Genomic DNA, 27,765 nt, shown 5'->3' on the forward strand with positions numbered 1-27,765 from the left:
GGACGCGGGAGCGCGCATGCATGCAGGCCTGGAACAATAGACACCTGTTTCACTATTCTAACTTCTCCACTGTGTCCGTTTCACTCGGGGAGGGGGGCATTTGTGGCTGCAATGGAGCCGAAAGCCGAGTTACTGAGAGGAGCTGGGAGTTTGGCCGTGACCAAGCGGCCACAAAGCCAGCAGAGCCCCCCCCCCCCCCCATCGGGCTTAGAGCAGGGAGAAAAACACCTCTTTTGGCCTCTCAAAGAGTCTATCCGCCCTTCTTGAACCCGTGGAATCTGATGGATGTGGAACCAGGGATGTGAAAACGAGCATGGGTCATCTGTGGGACGGGGGGTGGGGGGCTCTTGGGTCGCTTTATTTAAAAAAAATAATAATGTATGTATTTTTTAACTAGAAACAGCTTCAGTGTTGAAAACAAGCCCGGTTTTGCTCATGCATCCAAGTGCAGCTCCAGAGCGTTTACGCGCATGCAGGCTTCTGCTCTGACAGGCCACACTGCGATCTCTTTAAAGTTTTATCTCAACGAACACATTTGCAGCACATAATAACTCTGAAATCCGGCTCATTGTTCTCTGAAATATCTCAACACACAAACAACAACGAGAAACAGCAGAGGCCCATGCCAGTGGAGCCGCAGCAACTCCACAAAGTTCCACCTCACAGGCAGGGCATGCTTCCCTGCAGTTCCTCTCATCAATAATATCGTAAATATGAAGGGATCAAATTTGCAGGGAATAAAAAGACATTCTAATCATCTGTGAGCAGCTTTAAATCGATTTTTAACCCGATACAGTCAAAAAGGAAAATGCGTCAAACCCCCAGAACGCAAAGACTTGCTGCAAAAATCCACCCGACTTTCAGAGCACGGAGCACAGACGAGCCGCAAGATCTGAACAAATATGCACACAAATATGCCCACAAATATGCCCATAACGCGCAAAACAAGTGCATGAATGCGGATTCGGCCGCGCACGGCAATGAATATCCGCTCTCCGACGACAACGAGCCCGAGCAGCGGCTGGATTTAGCTGTTGAATTAATCCTGACATGGTTAACCTTCACATCCCCCTGTTCCAGAAGAAAAAAAAAATATTTATATCGGTGGGGGAGCCATTTTTAAGGGGAAAGTTGTGCCGCAAATGTTTAGGGGATATCGGAGCTTTTCTGGGAGGGACCGAGATAAATAAACAGAAAAGAATTGTGTGTATCTGGATAAAATCAAATGTTAAAATCTGGGCGCTCTTTGTCCTTAAAAGTGTGGATTTTTTTGTGTATTTCAGCTAATTCTTGTGAGCATATAAACTGCAAAGAGGTAAATGATCGGACGGCTGCTTTTTTAGCGGATCCTGGCTGGGTTTGTGCGCGTCAGGGGGCAGTGATCGCTCCGCTTACCTGCTGTTCGTCGTGTTCCAGTAGATGGACTCCAAGATAAGCGCCCGACACAAGTCCACTTTGAAGGCAATAACCAAAACTCCAAAATAATATCTCCACATCGAGTCCCCCATGATGAGCCCGGGGCGTCTGCCGGACGGGTGCAAAATCCGTCTCAAATATGTCCACACGCACAAAGGAAAATCGGAAGAGGCTCCGATGTGGGCTCACCAAAATCTCTTCACTTTATATCCCGATCCAGCGAGGGTGCATGCGGACCACGATCCCCACCCGCACCGATCACAGCATCTCCAGAGGAGAGACCTGCTCCAAAACACCGAGGGCGCGCGGCGGCAGTTCATTCAGCGCGCAATGCGTTAATATTCCCCTCTGATCGGAGACTTCAAGCCACTCGGATACATCCCTCGGAGAGAGAAAAGTGCTGTCGGTGGTGGCCCGGGCTGCAGATGCAAATATAAATCCCTCTGCGTTACAGTCAAACAGCCCAGGAAAAAAATCCAGAGCAGCATGCAGCGGCGGCAGAGGACGTGCGGTGAGATATTCCCCTTCAGTCAGTGCCGTTGGTGCTGGAGGAGGAGAGCAACAAACTGGGTGACAGCGGCGGAAAAATGAGACGATGAGGTCGGATGGTCAAAATGAAGGAAATGGTCAAATGTGTGAATGAAAGAAACCAAATCAGCTGGGATGGAAGTTCTCATACTAGAGCTTTTCCTCCAAAGAAAACAAACAGAAAGGAGCTGAAGCGCTGCAGCTCCGTGGGACTGACGCTGGCACGATGCTGGCCCGACGGCCGCTGCAAAACCTGGCTAGAAAGAAAGTAACCACCAGCGACGGAGACGCACAATATTTGCTGGAGCTGCTCCGGTCCAGGCCCCGCCCCTCCTGCCCAGGCCCCGCCCCTCCAGCCCAGGCCCCGCCCCTCGCCTCCGCTGATTGGTCGCTCGGCGGGAAGTCAATCGAGGCGCTGCTGTCAGTCAACGAGGGCCAACTGGTTCAGCGAGGTGACCAGTGGAGGAGAAATTTCTGCTGAATTCCTCTTGTGCCTACGGGAGGTTGGATGACTCAGACTATATAAATCACTTTAACACACATTTATTTCCTTGCTGACATAAAAAAAAAAAAAGACACCAAATATTACACACAAAACAGAAATAACGGCTGCTCCCTAATACATCCACAGATGGACACACCAGAAATAAAATACCTGAAATTGAACATATTTTATCTCATTAAGAGCAAACCCAACCTTCCCTCTGTGAGAGTCCAATATTCCAAATAGCGAGGAGTGATCAGCTCCCACGGAGCCCCAGCCGCGCGTTTCCAGCTCTTTAGAAGAGCAAGAGCGCCCACTAGTGGAGGAAATACCCCCGAGAACAGCAGAGGAGAGCGCGGCTCCCGTTTAACTCGCATTTAAACCGCTCAAATCTTCAAATATCTTCATAAAAGCAAACAAATAAACGAGGGCACGTATTTAAAACGCAGCAGCGTCTTCTCGCTCGGGGACTCCTGGAAATTCATTTAAAGTATCCAACCTGAAGCTTGCTCTTTCTTTTTCTAAGCTGCAAAATAATGTTTCCACAGCACGGTGATTAAAATAAATTATTAAATTATCTTACTAAGTTTATTAGGGTGTGTATTGCGCAGCACAATTAACTTTGAGAGTTTTAACACACGTCCTTAATTGAAAAGACACATATTCACACCTCCTGAAAAACACGGGTTCTTAGTGAAGAGCCTCTAATTTAATGAGCGCTCACACACACTCACACACACACTCGAACACACACTCGCGCGCCGCCGTGAAGCCAGCCTCAGGTTGGGGATTTGACAGAAAGGTCTGCAGGATTTTTGTCAGCAGCTTCCAACCAAATGATCCGCAGCGACTTCAACCTGCCGCGGAAATGTATCCCTGAAACAGTTCAGGAAGAAATACCGACTTTTATTACAGTCAAGGACTTTTCCAGATGTATGTTTGTATAATCATAAAAAAAAGAAAATCAGTATTTTTATAATAAAACCCTAACCTGAGCTGAACTGCACTAACACACAAGACAAATCCAAGAAATTCCTCCTGTATAAAAAATATTTTTTTTATTTTTATTCACTTTTAAATAGTTTTTTATGTACATATTTCCAACATTGAAGCAGAGACTTCCAAACCAACCGTGTTTGATTCACAAGGTTACTCTCGACGCTCTGGAAAAGGGTGCGTAAAAATGATTAAATAAAAACATGTAAATATGAACGTAAAATAAAATGAGCTTGGAAATCCAGAATAAAGTGGTATATTATATTTGTAGAACTGCTATTTGGCTCAAGGTTGGAGTGTCGGGGGCATCGTTGGAAAGGGGTTGAAAAAATATAAAAGATATAAATGAATAGTTTTGTTTTTTTTTTACGTAGGAAAATATTATTAGCCTTCATAGGATTTAAAGAAGAAAAAATGCAGTAGGAGTGTGCCATATTTTTTCTTGTAGTTGGCTGGAGTCAAAAGGTCACGTGGTATGAATTCCATTGGAAAAATATAGATTGTTCTATAACGACACTAAGAAAATAAGAGACGCGCTCAGGTGTCATAAAGGCGAGTGTGGTTGGGTCGCCTCTTGTAGGGAAACAATTCGGCTTAGATTTGGAGTCAAGAGGTCACATGTCACACGAAGTACCTTCATGAGCAACCTCAACTGTATCTTTATCCTGCAAAAACGTGATGAAAATGATTACATTTTCCAATAGACTTACTAAATCCACCCCATTGTTCCAATCCCCAAGTATTCTCCCTATTTTTGCTGTAAATGTTTTTCAGATTTGTCTTTTTGTCTATCAATCCATTCACAAGCTACTTCCAACCTGTTTTCATTCTTTATTTCAATTCAATTCCCAAATTCATCACTTCAATACTAGGTCTGCAAACAATCTCCATCCCACCTTTTTCAGGTCTATTGTTTTCCCAATTTGCAATTAGATTCAGAGGTTTCTCTTTATTGGAACACCTTACCACACCATATTAGAGAATGCTCGAGTACAAATACAAAAAACAAATCACAACATTTTTGCTAGCCCAAGTTAGCAAAGCTTAACCATTAATTTCCAGTACTTCTCTGCACTCCCTCATTAGATTCCTGTTTTTTTTGTTTTCTAGCAATTTAGCTTAGTTTGTCCTATGTTTTACATATTTCTGTAGATATTGTTTGTTTCACTAGGAAGACCACTCGACAAGCCCTTATGGGTGTTTTTGGTTCCTCCCACACATTTTCTGTTATATTGTATTTTTTATTTTTATTTCCTTTTTTTTCTACATACTGTTCGTCTGTACTTTTAAAACTGTTGTAGCTTATATTTTTATGTGAAAATAAACTAAACTAAGCTAAACTAAACTAGTGTCGTAAATAATGTTTTTTTAGAAGCTCCATCATCAGCCGTGGCCCCGCGCGGACGTGTCTCCGCGCGGCCGCGTCTCGCACCTCAGCTCGGCTCCAGCTGGAGATCACGTTTGTCTGGCTGAGACGCGTGAACTCCTGACACCGTCCCGCGACTTAATTTGATCAGGGTTGGGTTTTTTCCTCCCCCTCCGCGGCCGTGGGTCGAAAAACTGCACTTTCTTCCCACCTGGAATCCACACGGGGCCCCGCGGCCGCGGCCGTCCACGCTCACTGGCTGTTTATTGCGGCCATTAATTGAATTGAAATGAGGATTAAAGGAAAGCGCGACCGATGTGATTAAGTTGAAGCTGCAAAAACACGCTTCCGTCATAAATGTAGTACGTCAGCGCATTCCTAGCCTCGGGGTTTAGTTCCGACAGTCCGCTTTTTTGTGGATAATTGTTATTACGTTTTGGAGCAGTCCCCGCCTGATCATGCGGGCAGTTCCTTATAAACAACTTCTTGATGGCCCTTAAATTGAGGCCAGAGTTTTGTGTTACAGGGAAAGTTTTGCAACGCTCCTGAAACTCATCCTGGGGCCCTCAAAGGTCCGAGTAAGTCCTTAAAAAAAAAAAAAAGGCCTGGACCTTCTTCCTAGACCCTTCTAGCCAAGTATTTTTATATAAGTCATCATTTCCTTATAGGGTAAACTTTAACTTTTCTGAGAAAATAGTTATTTATTTTGAATTTTAATTTATTAGGATCCCCATTAGCTGATGCAGTACATCAGCTACTCTTCCTGGGGTGCACACATAACAAACAGACATAACAATATACATTTACAAGTACAGAAACAATATGATCCATACTGATATTCCCTGCTTAAGTAGGCTACACTTAACAGCCAAATAAAACAACCGTAACAGTAATAGCAATAATGCAAGATCTTAGGAAATAGTAATAATGCAAGATTTTAGGATCCAATGAGTTGTTTTTCTTGAAAGGAAGGTTGTAACGTGCTTCTGGAGGGAAACTCTCGGGGTTGGGGCAGCTGCGGGGGGAAGGAGCGGGCCGGCGAGGCCCGCCGGGTGAAGGGCCCCGCGGCTGCGGTCCCGCGGCCGTAGGGAAGCGGGCGGGCTTCCAGCTTCCCTGCAGGATCCACCGTGGGTGTGGGTGTTTATACGGCTCCAAAACAAAACCAGTCGTTAAATGGCTCTCAAGTGCTAACGCAAACAAAGAAATACCAGAGAAATCTAATAAACTCAGTCCGACAGAAGTCCTGAAGCAGAAGCAGAGCTGCTGCAGAGCTGACATGAACCTCCCGGCCTCTTGCTGAGCAGCTGAACCGGCTGCGTTTCCAGGACAGGTCTGAGGTTTTTAAATATGCCACAACCTCTAATGTTGCAGTTTATTTGAAAATAAACTGATCAACTTTTAAAGTTAGCTTTCATGACAAATATCCCATTTAAGGGGGAATTGTAAACCGACGTGACCTTGATGAACCTGAATGAAGTGCAGAAATGAGATCAGGGGCTTTGTTCGCGGTGTCCATCTGCCACACAGATAAATAAGAGGAAAACTCAGAGCATTAAAGTTTGGATATGGAGTTCATTAAAGACCCTTATTGTTTAAGGTTTAGGAGGTTCAGAGGTACTTACTCCAAAAGAATTCCAGCTAGAAGAAAAAAAAAAACAAACGTTCAACATCCCAGCCATCGTTCGTACGTGGGGCCCAGAGCATAATGGAGCTGAAATCTGGGCCCCCAGGGGTTCCCTGCTCGCAGTGGTTCTGCTCAGATACATGGGTGGTGATGGACCCAAAATGGTTTCTTACTCGGCCCCCGTGGGCCCAAAAACCCAAGCAGGGCCAGTAATGCAGAACCAGCAACGAGCCCGTTTATGTCTGAAATGGCTCCCAAATAAAATGTTTGCTATCCACTTCTGTAGCTGTCAACATCACCCCACACACCGATTGTAGAAAAAGAACCGGACAAATTCTGTGGTGTCATGTGTCTGAAGAGACGCTATGCTGCAAATTGAAACTGGCAGTCCTGGAGAAAGCTACCACAGTTTAGCCACTTAAGCGCTTTAGCAAGGCTGACTTAGCTCATGCTAATTTAAAATGCTACTTCATTAGTTTGCATCTGATCAACGCCATCCAAACATCCTCCCTTCATGTGTCGGAACTGAAACGACATCAGAAACTAATGCTGCCAGAGCTGAAACGAGGACTCGAGGCACTGCGCTGCCCCTAGTGGTCAGGCGTTAGCTAGAATGGTAGAAACTGTCGGTGCGTCCGAAATGCCATACTAAGAAGTATACTTAAATTCGGCACACTTTTGAGTAAATATCGGTAGTGTGCATTAATTCGGACGTACTATTAAGAGCGCACACGGCACTTCCTGCCGTGGGGGGGGGGGTTGTTAACATGGTAACCTGTCACGGCAGTGGTAGCATCACCGCTCCGCTATTTCCAGTTTATTCTGGCCGAAACAAGATTATATTATATAATATTAGGGCTGTTCGATTAATCGATTTTAAATCGTAATCGCGATTATGTAATTAGAACGATGTTAAAACGTGAAACTCGTAAAATCGATTTTTCACTTATTTTTTTTTTTTTTTAAATTGGAAATATAACTTACTGTATGTTTGCAAGTGCTGATTTGCTGATTTTTTTTTCAGAGATAAAACTTTATATTTTATTATATTTTTTAAAACTTTTTTTCAACTTATTTTACAGAGTTTTGCACTTTATTCATTCATTTTGGGGCAAATGTTCAATAAAAAAACAGCATATTTGAAATCATTTCTTTGCCTTTTGTCAATTCACAAAATAATCGTAATCGTAAATCGAAAATCGGATTTTGAGAGAAGAAAATCGAGATTTTATTTTTGGGCAAAATCGAACAGCCCTATATAATATTATTAAATATGTATATTATAATATTAATATTATATAATAAAATTATTACACTTAATATTATACTTATGACATATACATATCACTTAGCAACCAAACACCGCTGTTTCTGCTCGGTTTCTGCTCGGCTAGTATCCATCAATCCACACTAAAAAATGTCTCCGGAATGAGTATGGATAGAGTATACTATTGAGTACGTTCTAATGTTTCGGACGCACTAAAAAAATCTCACATACTCATTTTGCATACTCATTATGGTGGAAGTATGCGATTTCGGACACAGCCTATATACTTGACTCAGTATTTGATTGACAGCTAATCAACATCCTTATTTTAAACTGCAGCAATATTTGACTTTTAGGTCCCGGGGCTGGTTCAATAGTTCAATGCGTTTAATCAGTAGATCGTCAGCAGCCATTACGACCTCTGACCTCCATGTGTTTATTTACCGTCTAAAACGCGAGATCTTAGTGATTTAGATCGTCAATTACCAACACATTGAAACAAATCTGCTCTTGAAGCTACACGGAAGCTTCTGGAGGCCGTTTCACCCGTGTGCCCAGACATAGCGGGGGTGACGACGGCGTTGTGTCGTTCCCAGGATCATCCACCTCCCTCGTCAGCTCAGGAAAGCTGATTGTGTCCCCGGTTCCCGCCGCGGGGAACAAAGTGTGCAATAAAGTGATTAAAAGCCTGAAACGCTGCCAGAAGCAACATGGCCGCCCGTCATCGGTCAGGTCCGACCCGCTTGAGGTGAGGGGACTATCCGGGTTAAAGTGGAAATCCTGGAAATTACACTTTCACGTGCCTTTAATCAACTTCCTGTTCAGCTGTCTGCAGTTAAATTATGAAATGAAGAGCAGGACATCAGTGTCGGCATTCGATGGATTTATTGATCTGTTCAGTCCCTTGACAAGTGGAGGAAGTCACATGACAAATTCAAAAAATTCCACATAATAAAGTTATGATACCCACCAGAGGTCAGTCTGTCAGTCACTCTCTCTAACACACACACACACACACACACACACACACACGCACGCACATGCACACACACTCACAGACACGCACAGACCTCAAACCTCGTCTTACCTGAACTCGTGCATCCTCTACGAATCAAGACTCACCGAGAGCGGCAGGTTAACTGACTAAAACACGGCGGGACAGAAGTCGCTGAGTCGAATAAAACAAAGCTCAAGTTTTTACCATCACTGTGACGTTTTCTTTTGAAATCATGGATCGTAACACCGCCTGAACCCGGAGGAGGGACAGCGGGAGTCGGCACACCACAACCAGAGCGCCGCTCGTCCGTCGGCCCTGAGCACAGAGCAGATGCTTCCTGCCGGAGGCAGCCTGGGAGTTCACCTGCGCAGCAGACGCCTCAGATCTGACACGAGAGCCACGTTTCCATGTTTCGGAAACACGCCGGAAAAGCTCTTAAATAAAATGTATGTCGATGGAGGTGGAGCGGTGAGAAAGGAAGCTGGTGAGCGCAGCGGGAGGTGCAGAGGAGTGGAAGACAAACCTAACAAAGCTCACTGTGCTTTTTAAGGCTTCACTGTGATCTGTTACCACGACGACGGCCAGGTGATGCTCTTACTTAAGAAAATAAATAAAGAAACCGGCGAGGAGAAAGCTGCAGGTTGACTCCCAGGCTGGGCCGGGGAACGGCACGGACGCCGGAGCGCTGCCGGGTTGTGGTGTGCTGACGGGGGACGCGGGTCGACACCAGAGTTAAGACTTCAGCTAAGAACATGTTACAGCAACTACATCAAAGTTCCGAGGTCCCCAGAGAGTGAACATAAACCCAAGGAAACAAAAACAAAGAGGGAGAAATAACGAGTCATCTGTGGCGGGGGAGGTGGCGGGGAGCAGTCAGGTTCTTCATGGGCCGAGAGCCGCCTCCTCTTCCGGACGAGGGGGGGGCACTGCGGCGGCCTTCGAGGGGACGAGCTAGTCAGCACGCCGAGATGTCCCCCTTTCCCAAGTTTTCCTCCAGCACTTCCAAAACGAAGCGAGCGTTCCCGCAGAGGACGACGAGGAGCGGGGCCGGACCATGAGGAGGGGAGCAGGATGGAGGTGACGGCAGGGAGCGGCGCAGGGATGGGGGCGGGGGGGGGGCAGTCTCATTCGGTGGCCTTGAGGGAGAAGGACAGCTTGGGTCTGGACTTGCCCCGGCCCAGGATGATTTTCTGCTCCTCCTTCTGCTGCTTCTGACGGTCCTGCTCCAGTTTCATGCGCTCCTCGTGGATCTTTCTCTGCTCCTCCACGATACGCAACTGTTCCTCGGCCTGCCGGGGAAACCACAAACACCAGGGTCAGCCGGGGACACCACACTCATCCGCAAACTGCTGTTCTTTTTTGTTTTGTTTCTCAAACTTTGCACCAGCGTGTGCGTTTCTTTCTGGTGCAGCTGCTCATTAGCGGCTCAGCTTGAACAAATAAAGCCTGAATTAAATGGTCGCCGCTCTGAAACCAAAACGTAACTCGTGTCACCGTCAAGCGGGAACAAAAACTCAATTAGGACTCTTGACAAACATCTGGGGAGTTATTTAGTCCTGCTGCAGCGTTGTAACCCCCCCCGTTATTCGACCTCTCCAGACAAAGACATTTTTAAAAAGTCGATTTAAGACAAAAAATTCTCAGCAACTACAGGTCAATCTGAATAAATTAAAGCAGTAGATGTGACGTCAGAGAGGACGTGGAAATATCAGCAGGCCTCAGTAAAAGAAGAAAAACGTGTGCTGCCATTAAAAGCGGCGCCTGAGCGACGCCGAGGACAATGTTTGTCCTGCAGTTTTATATATATATATATTAGGGCTGCACGATTAATCGTTAAAAAAAAATCGCGATCTCGATTCATGCTTGAACGCGATCTCATTTCCAAATGACGTCGATTTAAAAATTAAAAAAATCTTTTTTTTTTTTTTTTTATGTTTATTGTTTTTATGTTCAATGTCAGCTGTTACAAAGTTGATGCCAGTCTTTTATCAGGCACCATCATATTTTTTGTAATGTTTACCTTTTGTATCGGCAGCTTCTTAATAGCAGCAAAAGGCAATGGGGGGTTCATCCCAGCCAGAGGAATAATTTGTTGCCTCAGAACTACAGGATCTGTTACCCTTTCTGAAAGGGTGTTCAACTCAGGGAGGAACAAATATTGTTCAAAATGGTTATTATTGTTTAAATTATTCAAAGGTTTGTGTAAAGAAGACAAGAGATGTTTATTGTTATTATATTTTTGTTCAGCTGTTGCAAAGTTAAAGTAATAAGTGCAATAAATTTTATATTGGAAAAAAATCGTGAGAGAATCGTGATCTCAATTCTAAGCAAAAAAATTGTGATTCTCATTTTGTCCAGAATCGTGCAGCCCTAATATATATATATATATATATATATATATATATATATATATATATATATATATATATATATATATATATATATATATATATATACATACATACATACATACATACATACATACACACACACACACACACGCATCGTATTTTCTGGACTATAAGCCGCACCTGTATATAAGCCGCATCCACTCTATTTAAAAAAAAAAAAGATGTGCAAGCCCCAGATATTTATGTTGTTAGATTAGATATTTACTACATGTACAGAAGGATTTTGAACTGTAAATGATGTACATGTTTGTACCTAAATAGATCCTTTCCTAACAGTGTCTTTTAACGTAGCAGCAACTTTGCTGATTAAAACGGGACAGAACCAAGAGAAAATAACCGGTATTTATTTATCCGTTTTAAATCTGCTTCTACCTACTTCTATCTGCTAAAGAAGAAGTAGCGTATTCTTCTTTGCATTTATTTTGTCTTAGTTTTGATTCCAATTCCGGTTAGAGCGCCCCGAGCGGTGGAAGAAAAATCCACAGAATAGCCGCACCTTTGTATAAGCTGCACGGTTCAAAACCTATAAAAAAAAGTAGTGTTTGTGTGAGGTGCGTGAGGCGGAGTTCGGGCCGTACCAGCTTGGCCTGAGCGTCGGCGATCTTGCGGTTATTCTCCTCCAGGATTTTTTCCAGCTCCTCCCGTTTAGATTTTTCTTCCTCCTAGAGGGGTGACATGATGCCATGTTAGCGCATGAACAGACAACCGCCACAACGCTCACATGCTCGCACTTTCATCGCCTCTCACGTAAACACACACACACACACACACACACACAAATGCACATTGCACACACTCCCACACAAAAACTCATTCCACCACAGAAAGGTTTGTTTCACCTCTCGCACATGAGCACACTGGCATTCTTCAGTCGCAGTCAGCCTCAACTGTTTTCTATATACTTAGAGGGGCAGAAAATACTTGAAAAACTGCAGGGAAATGAACCCGCTAAGACCCCCCTCCCCCCACTACGGGCTTCCTGGAGAAGTTATGGGCTAAGCCACTCCTAGGGCACTCACTGCGTTATTGAGATAGACATTACAGAAGAGAAAACCCCACTCATCACATTCAGAGGACAGATATGCATGAGAGACAAAACAATCTAGTGGGAAATACAGTTGCTGTTTTTATTTATTTTTCTTAAATGCAAGAGAGAGAGAGAGAATACATAAAAAAGATGGAATAGTTTTGGCTCACCAATGCACGTATACCTACGCATTTTCCTTGCCTGTGTACCTACACAACTGGTGAAAGCATTCGGCATTAAACGGTTGAATATTTACTGTCTCGTCCGGACTGTGTGGCCCCTGCAGAGACAGAGAAGCGCTCCTGGGGAGGGTGGCTGGATGGGTATGAGGGGGGGCTGCCATACCGCACCGTTCCTCTTTAATAACTCTGACCTCTGCATTGCTTAGTCTGTGCCTGCAGTGAGCATTTGTCGGGGGTTTTCCTGTTTACGGCGGCTCGGGCCCCACCACGAGGGTGCAGAGTGTCTGAGGAGGACCCCCCCCCCACCACCGTGGTACACTTACAGTACAGGACACAAGTCGCGGCTGAGCTGAAAGGCTGCAGGCCAGCTCAGGTGGGTCAAGAGCTAGTTAGGAAGGTGATGAGTTGTGTTTCCAAAAGTAAAATAAAAAAACAACAGGTATATTTACAGAGAACAAGGTGAAACGGAGCAGCAGCCCTACAGGAGAAGCAAGTTATCACAACAACACATGGCACATTTGTCTGTCAGGGGAAACAAGCTGGTAAACTGTGTGAAATAATAGAAAACGTATATATCATCAAATAAAAAGGTTAGAGCAGATAGTTAACGCTGTCAAAACAGGAAACCGGGGAAGCCGTCGTCCGTGGGTTCGTGTCCCGGAATGGGGGTCGTCGTACAGAAGGTTCTCAAATCAAGGACGGTTAAAAGACGAGGTCAGGTGGTGAGACAAAACACCCAAACCACCTGTGAATCAAGCAAACGTCAGTGACATCAGGGCTCGGGCTTCAGAGGTTTTAGGATCTGAGGAAATAAAGATGCGACGCTGGTGCTGTGATGCAGCCACGCCCACACCGGGGTTAAACCGAGGTAAATCCCGCCCACCTCCCCACAGACGCCGCCAGACTCCGTCAGACTCCAGACAAGCACGCGACACAAAGCTCTGCCCCGGCGCTGAAAACACCCGCCTCGTGTTTGTTTCTATGGTGGCAACTAGGGATGGGCGGTATGGACTAAAAAATGTATCACGATCATTTCTGGCATTTATCCCGATAACGATAAAAATGACGATTAAAAAAATACCAATTCAACTCCATCTTTTTAACTTCCTTCCTTCCTTCCTTCCTTCCTTCCTTCCTTCCTTCCTTCCTTCCTTCCTTCCTTCCTTCCTTCCTTCCTTCCTTCCTTCTTTTTTCCCTTCCTTCCTTCTTTCCTCCTGCTCTCTCCCTTCCTTCTCCCCTTTCCTTCCTTCCTTCCTTGCTTGCTTCCTTCCTTCTTTTTCCCCTTCCTTTCATCTTTCCTCCTGCTCTCTCCCTTCCTTCTCCCCTTTCCTTCCTTCCTTCCTTGCTTGCTTCCTTCCTTCTTTTTCCCCTTCCTTTCTTCTTTCCTCCTGCTCTCTCATTCCTTCTTACCTTCCTCTTTTCTCCCTTCCTTCTCCCCTTTCCTTCCTTCCTTCCTTCCTTCCTTTTTCCCTTCCTTCCTTCTTTCCTCCTGCTCTCTCCTTCCTTCCTTCCTTCCTTCCTTCCTTCCTTCCTTTTTCCCTTCCTTCCTTCTTTCCTCCTGCTCTCTCCTTCCTTCCTTCCTTCCTTCCTTTTTCCCTTCCTTCCTTCTTACCTTCCTCTTTTCTCCATTCCTTCTCCCCCTTTCCTTCCTTCCTTCCTTCCTTTTTCCCTTCCTTCCTTCTTTCCTCCTGCTCTCTCCTTCCTTCCTTCCTTCCTTTTTCCCTTCCTTCCTTCTTACCTTCCTCTTTTCTCCATTCCTTCTCCCCCTTTCCTTCCTTCCTTCCTTCCTTCCTTTTTCCCTTCCTTCCTTCTTTCCTCCTGCTCTCTCCTTCCTTCCTTCCTTCCTTCCTTCCTTCCTTCCTTCCTTCCTTCACGTACGTTGTGCGTGGATTTAACGCAGAACCATAAATCAGCTTTACACAAAAACGTCATCAACGGGAATTTATCGTTTTTACCGCGAGATGACAAATTCTTATCGTGGGGAATTTTTTTGACGGTATATCGTGAACGGTAAAATATCGCCCATTCCTAGTGGCAACCGGAAAAAATACGCAGTTATCCGTGTCGAGATGAACGCACGCGCAGGTCAACCAGAACCCACCCAGGTTTAACGTGTAGCCTGATAAAAAGCCACAGACCGTCAACGGTCAGAAAAACACCACGTTAAAACCAAGCATTACAGGATAAAGTGGACGTTTGGTAGAGGAAACTGTGGTAAATTGGAGAGTAAAATGTAAAAATTTGAGAGAAGCTGAACTTGTTTTAGCTGAAAACATGAGACCTTTGCCTCCTTTCATTCAGCCAGAGAGCAATAAACGCAAAACAAACACCTACGCTATCCAAGTTAATAATGAGACTCCACTTGAACGGGACGAAAGAATTAGAGATATTTCAACAGTAAAAACACTAATAACCAATAATAGTCCCAATAACCCTCCGGGGGACTGATCAGTCCCACCTGTCCAGCTGAATCCCACCAGCTCTTTACCAAACAAAAACCCGTTTATTCTGTTTGCTTCGTCCAGGAAACATAAGAGGAGTTCTTCTTTACCTTGACAGTGTCTGAGGGCTTTGACGCAGAACAACGTTTCTCCTTCATGACCGGCACTTCTGCATTTCAATTAGACCAAAGTCCGAGTGCGTCAGAGACTTTTCAGAGACCCGTCCTGATTCTTTGCCACTAATTCGACCAGTCTGGCGGATGGAGAACGGGGGACGTGGGGGGGGGGGGCGGCGGGCGAGCGGCAGCGACGGAGCAGAAGGCAGCAGACCGACGACTGAATCGGTCCGAGTAGTTTCAGGATACCCGCTCACGCTGCATTTCTCAGCGTATTAGTCCCGAGTCAGTGACCGGTCCCTTTTACAAGTCGGGGTCACTTGGCTTTGGAGGTCGCTCTCATTTACAATACATTATCACTGTCGTGTAAACAAACGCTGCTTTTCTTAATGACGGCGCCGGGTTGAGCGCACGGTTCGCAGCTGTCAACTTCATTTCCTAAAAAGCAAGGAGAAGAAAACCTGGGAGTCTCCCTTTGAACATGTCATAACTGCAGCCGAGTCAGGATCTGACATCTAATTAGAGGCAAACATACAGTAAAAAGCAGAAAATGTCAGCTCTCAAAACGACCTTTAGGTGTTTGGTAGTGGGAATGGAAGCTCTTTATTAACCACAGTCAGAGATGTTTACAGATATGAAATCACAAAAGGGAAATAAAAATGACATCCTTCAGTAGCTTCATGGTCTTGTCATGGCAAAACTCTCACTGAGAAGGTAGAACCCTCCATGCCCACCCATCAGTCAGGAGCCCAGACCCAGATCACTTCAAGAGCACCTCCCAGTCCTCGCCGTTGGAAATGTCAACTCCTAAACTTCCTACACTTGAAGCTTTTCTGTGGAAAACCCGGAGGAATTCATATTTTGGCATCACAGTGGTAGTCCTGGAATCCTGCTTCTACTTCATGTCTGATATAAGCAGCAAGCAGTCAAACGACAAAAATGCCATCACTACAGTTGAGTTCAGTTTTTTTTTTTTTTGCTCCGCCTTCTCGCAGTGAAACTTATGCCATGGCGGAGAAAATAAAATAAATGAAAATAAAAAAAAAACCACAGGAACAGACGCCTCCCTCCACATGTCCGGTAAACACAAGTACAACCGCCGGATAAAAATGCACAGTCGCCGCTACTGGAGGACGGCTCAGCAGAGGAACCAACCACACGTCCAACTGTTTTAGTTAACAGCCGAATATATATGGATACGTCAGGAAAAGATCAAGAATTAACCGCATTCGTTTCTACTGTTAACTAAAATAGTTTTGTGTCATAAAACAGGTAAATCTGAAGTGAAAAGGCTGTGTGAACCTCCTCCAGCAGCGGCGACAGCATATTTTCTCTGGGTTTTGTACGAGCAGGTGACGGGGTGTGGGACAGGGGGTCGTGGAAGGAAGGGGGGGCTGCGTTCCAAACGACCGAGCGTTACCTCTCTGGCCTTCTGCGCCGCCAGCTCGGCCTGCCGCTGCCTCTCCAGCTCCTCCAGCAGCTGCCGCTCCATGATACGCTTGGCCTCCTCCACGCGCCGCAGCACCTCCCGCTCGATCTCGTCCTTGCGCTTCTCCAGCTCCTCTTCCACCCTCTTGGCCACAAGCTCTTCCACTCGCCGCGCCGTCTCCTCCTCGATCAGCTTCTCCTCGATCTCCTGCTGCCGGCTGCAGAGAGGCGGAACGGAAAAACTAGTAGAGGTGAGGATCTGGTACAACATGAAAACCCGTCCACCACAAAAGCTCATTAAAAAACAATTGCACAGAACAGAGGTCAATTAATCTTTGTGTGTGTATGTGCGTGTGTGTGTATATATATATATATATATATATATATATATATATATATATATATATATTAGGGCTGTTCGATTTTGCCCAAAAATAAAATCTCGATTTTTTTTCCTCTCAAAATCCGATTACGATTATTTTGTGAATTGACAAAAGGCAAAGAAATGATTTCAAATATGCTGTTTTTTATTGAACATTTGCCCCATTGGGCTTTAAGTGCAAACTTTGCTCTTATTAAACCAAAAATGAATGAATAAAGTGCAAAACTCTGTAAAATAAGTTGAAAAAAAGTTTTAAAAAATATAATAAAATATAAAGTTTTATCTCTGAAAAAAAAAAAAAACAGCAAATCAGCACTTGCAAACATACAGTAAGTTATATTTCCAATTAAATAAAACAAGACATTTTCTAACTAAACTAAACTGGGTCTTTGCATGCTAAATAATAATGCAACCCATGAAGGAGGTAGAGGTGTGTAATGTCAGTCATTACATTTGCTATTCACATTTGCAAGTTTTTTGCAAGGAACACGAGCCGGTCTACGGCATCTGGCTTGAGGGATGCCCGGTGGCATGTTACAACGCCCCCTCCTACACTAAAGAGCCTCTCCGATGGGGCACTTGTCGCAGGTATTGAGAGGTATTTCCATCAATTATTAATATGGTATCAATCATTAATGTGTGTGCAGACAAGGTAAAAAAAAAATTAAAAAAAAAAAAAAAAAAAAAGTGAAAAATCGATTTTACGAGTTTCACGTTTTAACATCGTTCTAATTACATAATCGCGATTACGATTTAAAATCGATTAATCGAACAGCCCTAATATATATATATATATATATATATATATATATATATATAATTAAAAAATAAATAAAAAATAAATACATTTTTAAAAAAAGGACACAATCTGGTTGGCACCTTCATTTTTGATTTTATATACTTTTCCATTCGGGGCAAATTTGGTGCTCAGGCAAGTTAAACACACTGAACCCTGAACATCAATCCTGTACATTTATAAATTTATAAAGAAAATGAAAAGCAACGAATACATTTTTTTTCTTTTTTTTTTTCTCTTTCCCATGTCTGACTTCGGTCTTTAGTAAGTCTTCTGTGATCTTCCACCTAGGACCAGAATGTTGAGGGTCACTGGGTCCCCGTTATGTGCCGGACCCGACGTTAGGTCCTGTGTGGGAAAGGGGCTCAGAGCACATCTGTCCTCAAGACGCAGTAATGAGGTTCCCTCAGCGGGTTTTGATGAGCACCATGAACTTGTACTGAATAGAAAGTATATGGAAATGTTAAAGGAAAAAAAAAAAGAAGCTCAACTTCGTTTCATTGCTCTCATCTGTCTTTGTTTTTAAGACTTGTGGAGCAAAGAGGGGGATATAAAACCCCACGTGAATCAACCGAGATTCACTGAACATGTTACTCACATGAGAATTCCTGAAGACTTTTGTCCAGTTTTCAAAATTTCCTAGTTGCTTGTTTCCGAGACCAAATGCAGTTACCAGTGTGATGTTGACTCAGATCAGCTGGGGTACCTTTTACTGGCTTTTTGGTAGAGATGCACCGATCAGGATTTTGAGGACCGATCTCCAAAAGCAGTATCTGCCGATCCCGATATTGCAGATCACCGATCACAGCGTGAAATCCATAAATTCTTTAATATTGTTGTTTCATGTACAGGACCCTGACATTGTATTATTAGGTATAAAAATGAGGAGATGATCAAATATAATGATTGACCACTGTTTTATTGCAGGCCGAGGCAATGTGCAATATTTCACCCTGTAGAGACAACTTAGACTCAGCTTACAAATAGTAAGTGTAGCTTACTAGCTTAAGCTTTCCTTTGGCACGAATTATGTACATCACAATATGTGCCAAACACAGACAACAGTAGACATGTCACTCTCTTAGAGTTGATACAAGTTGTAAACTATAAACTTTATTTTCCTGTGTAAAAAATAATTAAATCTTAAAACAAAAATGAATTACTAAAGCTTTGATAAAGCTTTAGCGATAGCCTCCGCGTGTGACCCAGGAAACCCTTGTGAGTGAAGCACAACTCTTCACACTATAAACTCCAGATGTCACTCGTGAAGCGACTGACACGACTGTCGTCCTGCATGAGGCTTTGGACTGTATATAATCTGGTATAACTCCGGCAGGATTTCAGCAGTGAAATATTAACAACGTGGCAGTGCGTACCGCGGATCCAAGCAGCTAACGGCGCGTTTAAACCTGATGTCTTCTACAACAGAAAGCTGATGATCAACGCATATTAATCCATTACCTGATGATGTAGTTCTTTATTTTATTGCCGTTGTTGCTGCTGTTTATAGGTCTCTGTTACGTTCAGCTGAGCCGGCAGCGTTGCTCCATTTCTTTCTCTGCCTTAGCGGCAGCCAACTTTGAAATCTCAATATACTCCTTGATGTGAGAAACTTTCAAATGTCTTGTTAGCTTCGTTGTGTTGAAATAATTTTGTAACATTCCTCTTCGGGGTATTTCCTTTGAACACACTTTGCAAACTACAAATTTGTTGTCCTATTAGGACATTGTAAAACTCCCATACCGGCGACACCATTTTCAGTGTTGTTTTGTAGAGCCGGCCACGGCCCCTTAGGACATCTGGGTCTGAGATGTGGGAACGCACGCGCGGGCGGCGGTTTGTTGTTGAAAACTTCATCAGATCGGCCTGCTTTGAACTATGATTTTGATCAAAACCGATAGGGTCATCATTAGCCGATACCGATCGGTTGCTGATCGATCGGCGCATCTCTACTTTTTGGAATAAAACGGGGTGTTTAGATTCTTTGTTGTTGATGTTGTGCTTAAACATCATTCAAACCTTCATACACTGTTTGAATGAATTCCCTAAAGTTGCTATATTCTGCTTGTCCGACTGAGCTGCTGTAGCACCCGAATTTCCCCAATGGGGATCAATAAAGGACTATGTTATTTTTTTCATGTTTTATGTCCTATCAAACTGAGCTGAACTGAAATGTATGTTGTCTTCTTTCTACGCACAACACGCTACGGATGGGTAAGGACCTCACGATACAATACAATATTGCGATATTCAAATTTTGCCATATATTGCGATGTGATACATAGTTAGCTGAAAAGTGTAAAAGACATTATGCATCTTAAAATCAGAGTTGCACGTACATCAGATTATAGTGATATAGTGAGTCAAAACAATGTAATTCGAATTATCTATAGCGTTTTATTGTAACTATACAGCCCATCTGAAACATTTATTATTTGGAAAATAAAAAGATATTCTAATTTTGAATATCGATATTGAAATTGGCCGGAAAAGTATCCCAATATATTGCAAACATGACGAGTATGGTGACGAAGCTGTCCAGTTTTATAGGTTTCTGCTCTGTCTCACACTAGCAGGAATCAAACCAGTTGAGCTCAATGTCTCTCACACTTAAATGTGATCAATCTCATTGATTATCATGCAGCATCAACCAGTGGCAATCAAGTCATGAGCCATGTTCTCAGGGTTAGCTCAAGTCAAGTCTGATGCCGTCTCACAAAAACCTAATTCTTGGACCAAACCATTGCTACAAGGAAACGGCTTATTCCTTTAGCACTATTTGCAGATCAGTGCTCTGTGGTGATCGATACTCATAGCTTAGGTATCTCGACTAACAATGCCTATAAATGCATTCCATTACCCCCCTTTAAAAAAAAAAACTTTTGGCGTTGCGTCTCCAGTTTCCTCTGCGTTACAGTCAATAGAAGATGCTGTTTTCGAAGCCTGGGGTTAGACGTCAAATGACAGAAGGTATTAATCTTCGATCATGTGATACACTGTGCCAAGACCTGCAATCAGCATTATACACAAAAAATTAATTCCAATTCCAGTCTGCATCCCATTTCAGATGTCAGCCTGATGTTCACGCTACTGCTGCTCCCTCAGACCGGACCAGGTGCTGGAGCGAGTTCAGGGCTGGTTCCAGCTTCAAATCCTTCTAAAACCAAATGTGCTTCACGAACAGCCAACAAACCGCTACTGACATCACGCCAAAGGAAAAAGCTTCCCAGCGCCGGGTGGGTTCTGTTTGAACCTCCTCCTACTGTCAAGAGACAGTTTGCGTTCTCATCACAGAAGCTGTCTTTTGTTTGCAGGAACTCATCTCTGTATCTACAGTTTTGGAGAACTCCTATTACCGCTTCGGGAGCCAGGAACTTAAATCAGTGATTATAGCTCAACATTCCCTACTAACTAAGTGCTATCAGATGATCATTATTACCCATCCGTCTTTGTCAACTCTTGTTTAAAATCTGTTCACTTTAATTTGCACCACAGAGGTGGATGTTGTAAATAAGAGTTACACTCAGACAGTCAAGACAGTGTAGATCAGGTAGGGGGAGATGTCAACCATGACAAGCCTTGGTGGTGAAATGAGCTTGATGATGGATGAGCACAGCTGTTTCTTCGCTCTGCGCCAGTACCGGACTGATGTTACTGCCGCTCAAATGTTCCCATCGAAGACCTGATGTTCTGACTTTGAAAAAACAAACAGCTGGTTCTCAATTAGGCCCCGACAATCAAACGTCCACTGGAACCTTGATGGTCTAAAGGAGCAGTAGTGTAATTCACAAAATAACCAAGTTATTCCCACAATTTGATTATAAAAGTATTTTCTTGCATTCACTGGCTGGGGATTCCAAGTATAAGTCTGACCTCAATACTATTTCATGGGCTGTGAGGAAGATTATATAACAGACTTGGCCGGGCCAGGCCAAGACCGCCACACTGCACTAAAGTTGTGGTTCCAAGCGGGGCAGGCCCAGATTGTGAGTCCCTTGGACCCAGAACTCCCCGCATCAGGACTCCACACGCAGCCTACCCAACCGCCAGGTCTGTCGAGCCCTCATAGGAGGCTGCGGGGGTGGGGAAACACGGGTGTGTGTGGATAACCTGAACCCACACATCTCACAAGGGCAACCACTGGCAACAGACAGTAAATGAGAGGCCCAGGCAGTGGCTGGTCTCCAGGGACGTTCCTTTGTAGGACATCGCAATTAGTGGAATTTTAATCATCATTTCAATTTTGACTGAACAATCACAAAAACACTGTCGCCAAGAAAAAAAACAATTATTTTCTGCACACTCTTTCTTCTGTTCTGGATGACAAACACACTTCACTTGCCCACAGACGAGCGATTCCTTCCTCGTTTTTGTGTTAAAAAGGTATTTAAGTACTATTGAGGTCATGGTGGTGCTTCTGGGAGAAAGGATTATTGAAGCAGCTATTTAGTCAAAAAGTTAGGTGTAACGTGGCAATTTAGACACTTTTATGTTTACTTTCATCAAAACGTCAATGGATGTTGGATTTAAATAAAAGTGATTTCAATATTGACCAAAATCATCACAATTATGAAAAAAAGCAGACTGATGCACCGGTGTGAGGGAATCAACACGACTAATTCTGCGACAGCCTGAGGGGTTGATGAGGATGGAGAGCATCCTGTTTACCTGGGGAGGGAAGGGTTGGGAGGTGTGTTGTCACAAGTGTAAACACCAGTCTTTGCTTCCTGAATCTGGTGTCATTCGTCTAGCTGCTCAGAAACCACAGACACATGTCCATGTCCTCCTTTGTCTCACAGGCCTTTCAATCTTGATATTTTCCTTTGCATGACTGGTCAAGTGGCCCTGTGGCTATTTAGCCGCAGAAAGAAAAAGCCACTCAGGATGCCAGGTGTGGGCCGGTGCTCCGATCTCAGGTGTCAGCGTGCCTCCAGCAACTACACCCATCAACACAATCGTATCTTTCCAATCCAAGAGCCCGAACCAGGAAGCACAAAAACGACTGGAGGTCGCTGCACATGGACACAGCAGATGGACTGTGTTTTACTACCATCATCACCATCACAACTGCAGGTTATCCAACATAGTGGTCCATTGGTTCACCATTTAAGAGTAGAGTCTGAGTTTGTTAAGCAAGTATGTTTACAATGTGTACAGACCAATTTGTACAAAACAAGCACTTCGCATGCTAAACTGTTTTTAAACCCCATTAACACATCCTTACATTTGCAAATGGATTGATACATAAAAATGTCACATATTTGCTTTTCTGTCATTTGAGGTCCACAATGTTTGGAGTTGAGATACACAATAACTGCAGCTTCAGCGTGCTATTTTTATTTTACGCTAGGCACCGCCCAAGTGTTATACATGGGCTACAAAGCTTTGGCTAAGAACTACAATTAATATCCTCAGGTTCATTTTCTGTGAATGATGCCCAGTGAAAAACAAGTCCAACAAATGTCTGGATACCCAAGTATTCAGGCCCGGCCCTGTGAAATCTCCTGCTTTGACAGCTACCGTAAACAGGCACATTTCCATAAAGACAGATCAATAAAGTGTATACAACTTACCACATGGTAACAGACTGGTATTAATGTTCCCAAGGTAACAATCTCAGTGTCTGACTCAGGGGTAAGAATGGCTGTTGTGTTCCAGCGGCATTTCTAATCAACATCAACATAGCAGATCAGATTTAAAAATGAAACGCTACGACCAACCTCCGACTCGTACAACCACGTAACGTTAACCTGTACAGGTCACGGGCAAATCATTTAGAGGGTTTATTAGAGATCTGAACCACAGATGAGAGATTCAGTTTAAAAGTCAAAATGTCCATTTTATTCAATATCACTCATCCCTTTTTATGTGTAAAGAGATGGAGAGTATGGATTAAACCTGCTCCGAAATGGGAGTGCAGAGCTTCCGCTCGTGTTAGGAACCAGGGGTAAGAGAACTTCTTTTTACATCAATGTTTATAGATAAACCTTATTCTTGTCACTTTGTTAACAGCTATCATGGCACGCACACACTGCTAACATTTACACGACGCTTTTACAAAATGACTCCGGTCCATTAGACTCACTTTACTCAGGCTGGAACTAGATCATCTCGAACAAATATCAAGATAGACACCTTATGTTTGGACAGGATCTAGGGACTTGTCCGTGTTTTCATCTCCAGCAGACCTGACTATTACAGATCTTCTGACAAGTGTTTACACAAGCTACTAGTGACCTGCACAGCATAAATTAGAATATCCAAACTGATCAGCAACATGAAGCCACAATGACCGTCTGATATCCCTGTAAAAAACAAAGCAGGCAGAAAACAGCTCTGTGGGGGGCAGTCAGCTGGCAGAGCCTTGATTAAGAACCAAGCAGAGGGGAAATGACTTCAACCATTCTGCACCAGGCAGGTGGTATAAAGTCCCAGTTGGTATTAAAAGTGCTCCAACTCTGCCCACTTTTGAAATTAAATTGAAAACATGCCGTTTTCCTGCATCTGTTTGGTTACATTTTTTGTTGCATCGTATTATTACATTATATTGATCCTTCTGTGTTATAATTTGTGTCTAGTATTTTGTAAAATCAACCAAAGTAATTGCATTTGTACTATTTATCAATGTTGATGCTCAGTTGTTCCTTTGTCGTTAATGATTTACTTCTGCTTGTATTATTTACTATTCGTAAACTAGGTGGGGTCTCTTTACTAATGTATTCAGATCGGTCTCATGACCCTGATCAACTGAATGACTGCGTCCGAAATCCCATACTTCCACCCTAATGAGTATGCAAAATGAGTATTCAAGATTTTTTAGTGCGTCCGAAAGATTAGAACGTACTCAATAGTATGCTCTATCCATACTCATTCTGGAGAAATGTATTAGTGTGGATTGATGGACACTAGCTGAGTAGAAACTTCCCACAATGTAATGCAGCGGTGTCTGGTTGCTAAGTAGGGGTGGGTTAAAAATATCTATATATCGATATGCATGTGTAGGAACGATTATCGATACATAAATCCAAGTATCGATTTAAAAAAAAAAAAAATTTTTTTTTTTTTTTTTTTTAAATCGAGTCATTCACGCAGTCATTCAGTTGATCAGGGTCATGAGACCGATCTGAATACATTAGTATTCAGAAAATTTTTCAAAAAATTTTTTTTTTTTTTTTTTAATCCCGATTTCTTTCCTCCATTTTATCACCCAGTGCTCCTACCTAAGTAAGTCCTGGGCATTGCTCCATCTACCAACCCCGGGAGGCCCTGCACTGAGCTCAAGTCTCCTCCTTACTTGAGGAGTGAGCAGGCTGCTTCTTTTCACCAGGCAGGGTGGGGTTTCTCTGGCCGGACGTGGCGCGTGGAAGGATCTTGTTATTCCCTTATTGTAACCAGAATATCGATATCGAATCGTATCGGAAATCGTATCGTCTTGGGACCTAGTGTATGGGAATCGTATCGTATCGGGAGGTCAGTGATGATACCCAGCTCTATTGCTAAGTGATACATATATGTCATAAGTATAATATAAAGTATAATAATATTATTATATAATATTAATATTATAATATCCATATATAATATGATATGATATGTCATCTTGTTTTGGCCTGGATAAACGGGAAATAGCGGAGCGGTGTGCTGCTACTGCTGCGACACGTCACTTCCTCCCAACGGCAGGAAGTGCCGTGTGCGCTCTTAATAGTACGTCCGAATTAATGCACACTACTGATATTTACTCAAAAGTGTGCCGAACTTAAGTATACTTTTTAGTATATGCTGTTTAGTATGGCATTTCGGACGGACCGAATGTCTTCGTGGGGTCACAAACTCGCCATGACAACCCTATAAATGTGAGAGATGCTTTGAAGACTATTTGGGCCCAGGTGTACAATGCTGTACATTTATTCTTTTAATATTATTTGTTCTTTTGTATTGCACCAATCACCACAACAAATCCCTCGTGTTTGTTAAACTACTTGGCAATAAACGTCTTTCTGATTCCTGATCTTTATTATGGAACTCACACATAACTATTGCTAACTCCTCATCTTCTCTCTGCAATTTCAAACGTAGATTGAGGGCCAGCCTCTTAAATAAACCCTTTTCACACGATCTCTAAGATGTAGCTTTGTGTGCATGCTCGGGAGTATGCGTATGTGCACGCACCCACACACGCACATTGCAATCATTTATTTGTAAATGTGATGTACGGCTGTTCGATTTTGCCCAAAAATAAAATCTCAATTTTTTTTCTCTCAAAATCCGATTTTCGATTATTTTGTGAATTGACAAAAGGCAAAGAAATGATTTAAAATATGCTGTTTTTTTATTGAACATTTTGCAAGTTTTTTGCAAGGAACACAAGCCGGTCTACCACATCTGGCTTGAGCGATGCCCGGTGGCATGTTACAACGCCCCCTCCTACACTAAAGAGCCTCTCCGATGGGGCACTTGTCGCAGGTATTGAGAGGTATTTCCATCAATCATTAATATGGTATCAATCATTAATATGTGTGCAGACAAGGTAAAAAAAAAAGAAAAAGAAAAATCGATTTTACGATTTTCACGTTTTAACATCGTTCTAATTACATAATCGCGATTACGATTTAAAATCGATTAATCGAACAGCCCTAATGTGATGGTATATTTGTATGTATTTAGCTACTTACTTACATTTCTTTTTTCTTTCTTTCTCTCTTCATGTGTTGCTTTTGTAAAGTTTGATTACCTTGTTTACTTATTATTTGTATTTATCACTGGGGAGAATCCTTCATAAACCCACCTTGGGTTTCTTTTTTCTCACCTGCACTGCACTAATTATTGTATTGTTTTTAATATGTGCGAACAAATAAACTAAACTAAACACCTTATGTGGGTCAGTGAAGTTGACCTGGACTGACAGGTCTGAGTGACGTCACGCCCCGTGACGTCAGGCTAATGTTAGCAGTAGCTCCAGCAGCGGGCCCGTGTTTAGCTCGCATGCTGCAGCCGAGCAGCGACGTTAAACAACAACACTCACGAAACTCTCTCTGATTAGACTCACATCTTCCTCTGCCGCTCCATCTCCGCCTTCCTCTCCTCCTCCTCCTTCCTCTGCTTCTCGTCCAGGGCGTTCCTCTTGCTGAGCGTCCTGCCGAAGATGTCGATGCGCTCCGGCGGGGACGCGGCTCTCTCCCGGCGGGACGCCGCCGTGGCGGACCGGGAGCGGGACCGCGACTCCCGGCGCCGGTTCCGCTTGGCCTCGCGGGACTTGGAGCGCTTCTTGGCCCGTTCCTTGTCCCGGGAGCGGGACCGGGACCGGCTGCGCTTCTTGCTGTGCTTGCTGCTCTTGGAGTGTTTGGACCGGGACGAGCTGCGGCTGCGTGAGCGGCCCATGGCGCTGCGGGGCTGCTGCTGCTGCTGCACGGTCTGAGGGACTCCGCTCCCGCTGCTCCTCTTTAAACCTGCCAAGTGCAAAGCGCGACCCAATGTGGTGACTTTAACAGCTCTGTTCTGCTGCAGAAAGCATGAAAAAGTGGGTTTTATTTTGCGACACCAACTCGCTGTAAGTAAAGATGGCGGCTAGTCGAGTACAGGGTTTCCCAGCATGCACCGCGGGCTTCGGCATTTTCCGTTGGTGTTCGTCATCACTGCGTCGGTGACTCCGCCCCCGTTGTCATAGTAACGCTGGTGGGTGACCAAACTATCAGGAATGGATTTTGTTTTTAGATTATATTGTTGGTACTATTATTTTGTTTACATACACACAGGTGATTTTTATAATAGGAGTAAAAGTCAATGTCAATGTCAGACACACAAAGTGCACAATCACTTCTCACTTCTCACAGATGTAGGCAACCATTTACCGTACACCAAAAGCCAAAGAAAATAAATACGTTTTCAAAGAATACTTAAAAACCTCTAGGGTCTGAGCAGATCTATAAGTAGATAATTATAATTAACTTTATATATACGCATACCTGTCAAGTTTTGGCCTTAAAAATACGGGGAATGTTCCGTCACCCGCTGTTCCACCAGCCCAACCGAGGAACAGTACATTTACATTTTAAGACTAAAATAGCTACCTGTCAACCACTTACAAACTACAGTTATGTGCTCATAGCCTGATAGGCCTACCTTTGTTGACACTGAAATACTGTGGACATTCCTATGTATTCAATTCCTGTAATAGAGTCTCAATGAAAACACAAAAGGGAATTAAAGCACACATATTTATTTGAAATATTTTCAGTTTATATACATTGATTGTCTTCAAGTGAAACATTTACATTTTCTTTTAATTTGTCATTTTCACACATACA

At 43.5% G+C, this 27,765-nt stretch overlaps 2 protein-coding genes across 3 annotated transcripts in view; both read right to left on the minus strand.

The window, feature by feature from the left end:
- Positions 1–2,196, minus strand: part of efnb2a (ephrin-B2a) — a 32,734-nt gene extending 30,538 nt beyond the window's left edge. Inside the window, exon 1 of the mRNA XM_061724075.1 lies at positions 1,396–2,196. Within this exon, the coding sequence (XP_061580059.1) occupies positions 1,396–1,508 (113 nt within the window). The 5' untranslated portion in view covers positions 1,509–2,196. The remainder of the gene's footprint in view (positions 1–1,395) is intronic.
- Positions 2,197–8,551: 6,355 nt separating this feature from the next.
- arglu1a (arginine and glutamate rich 1a) lies at positions 8,552–27,045 on the minus strand. Of its 2 annotated transcripts, none has more exons than XM_061724077.1 (4): positions 26,508–27,045; positions 16,276–16,501; positions 11,668–11,751; positions 8,552–9,967 (listed from the first exon to the last, which is right to left on the minus strand). In XM_061724077.1, the coding sequence occupies exons 1-4, from the start codon at positions 26,837–26,839 to the stop codon at positions 9,803–9,805; spliced, it is 807 nt and encodes a 268-aa protein (XP_061580061.1). In that variant the 5' UTR covers positions 26,840–27,045; the 3' UTR covers positions 8,552–9,802. The 2 variants fall into 2 exon arrangements, with proteins under 2 accessions (XP_061580061.1, XP_061580060.1); XM_061724076.1 differs by having other exon boundaries at positions 16,276–16,525.
- Between the last annotated feature and the right edge of the window lie 720 nt (positions 27,046–27,765).

The sequence above is a fragment of the Cololabis saira genome, chromosome 6 (genome assembly GCF_033807715.1).
Source record: "Cololabis saira isolate AMF1-May2022 chromosome 6, fColSai1.1, whole genome shotgun sequence".
Lineage (NCBI taxonomy): Eukaryota > Metazoa > Chordata > Actinopteri > Beloniformes > Belonidae > Cololabis > Cololabis saira.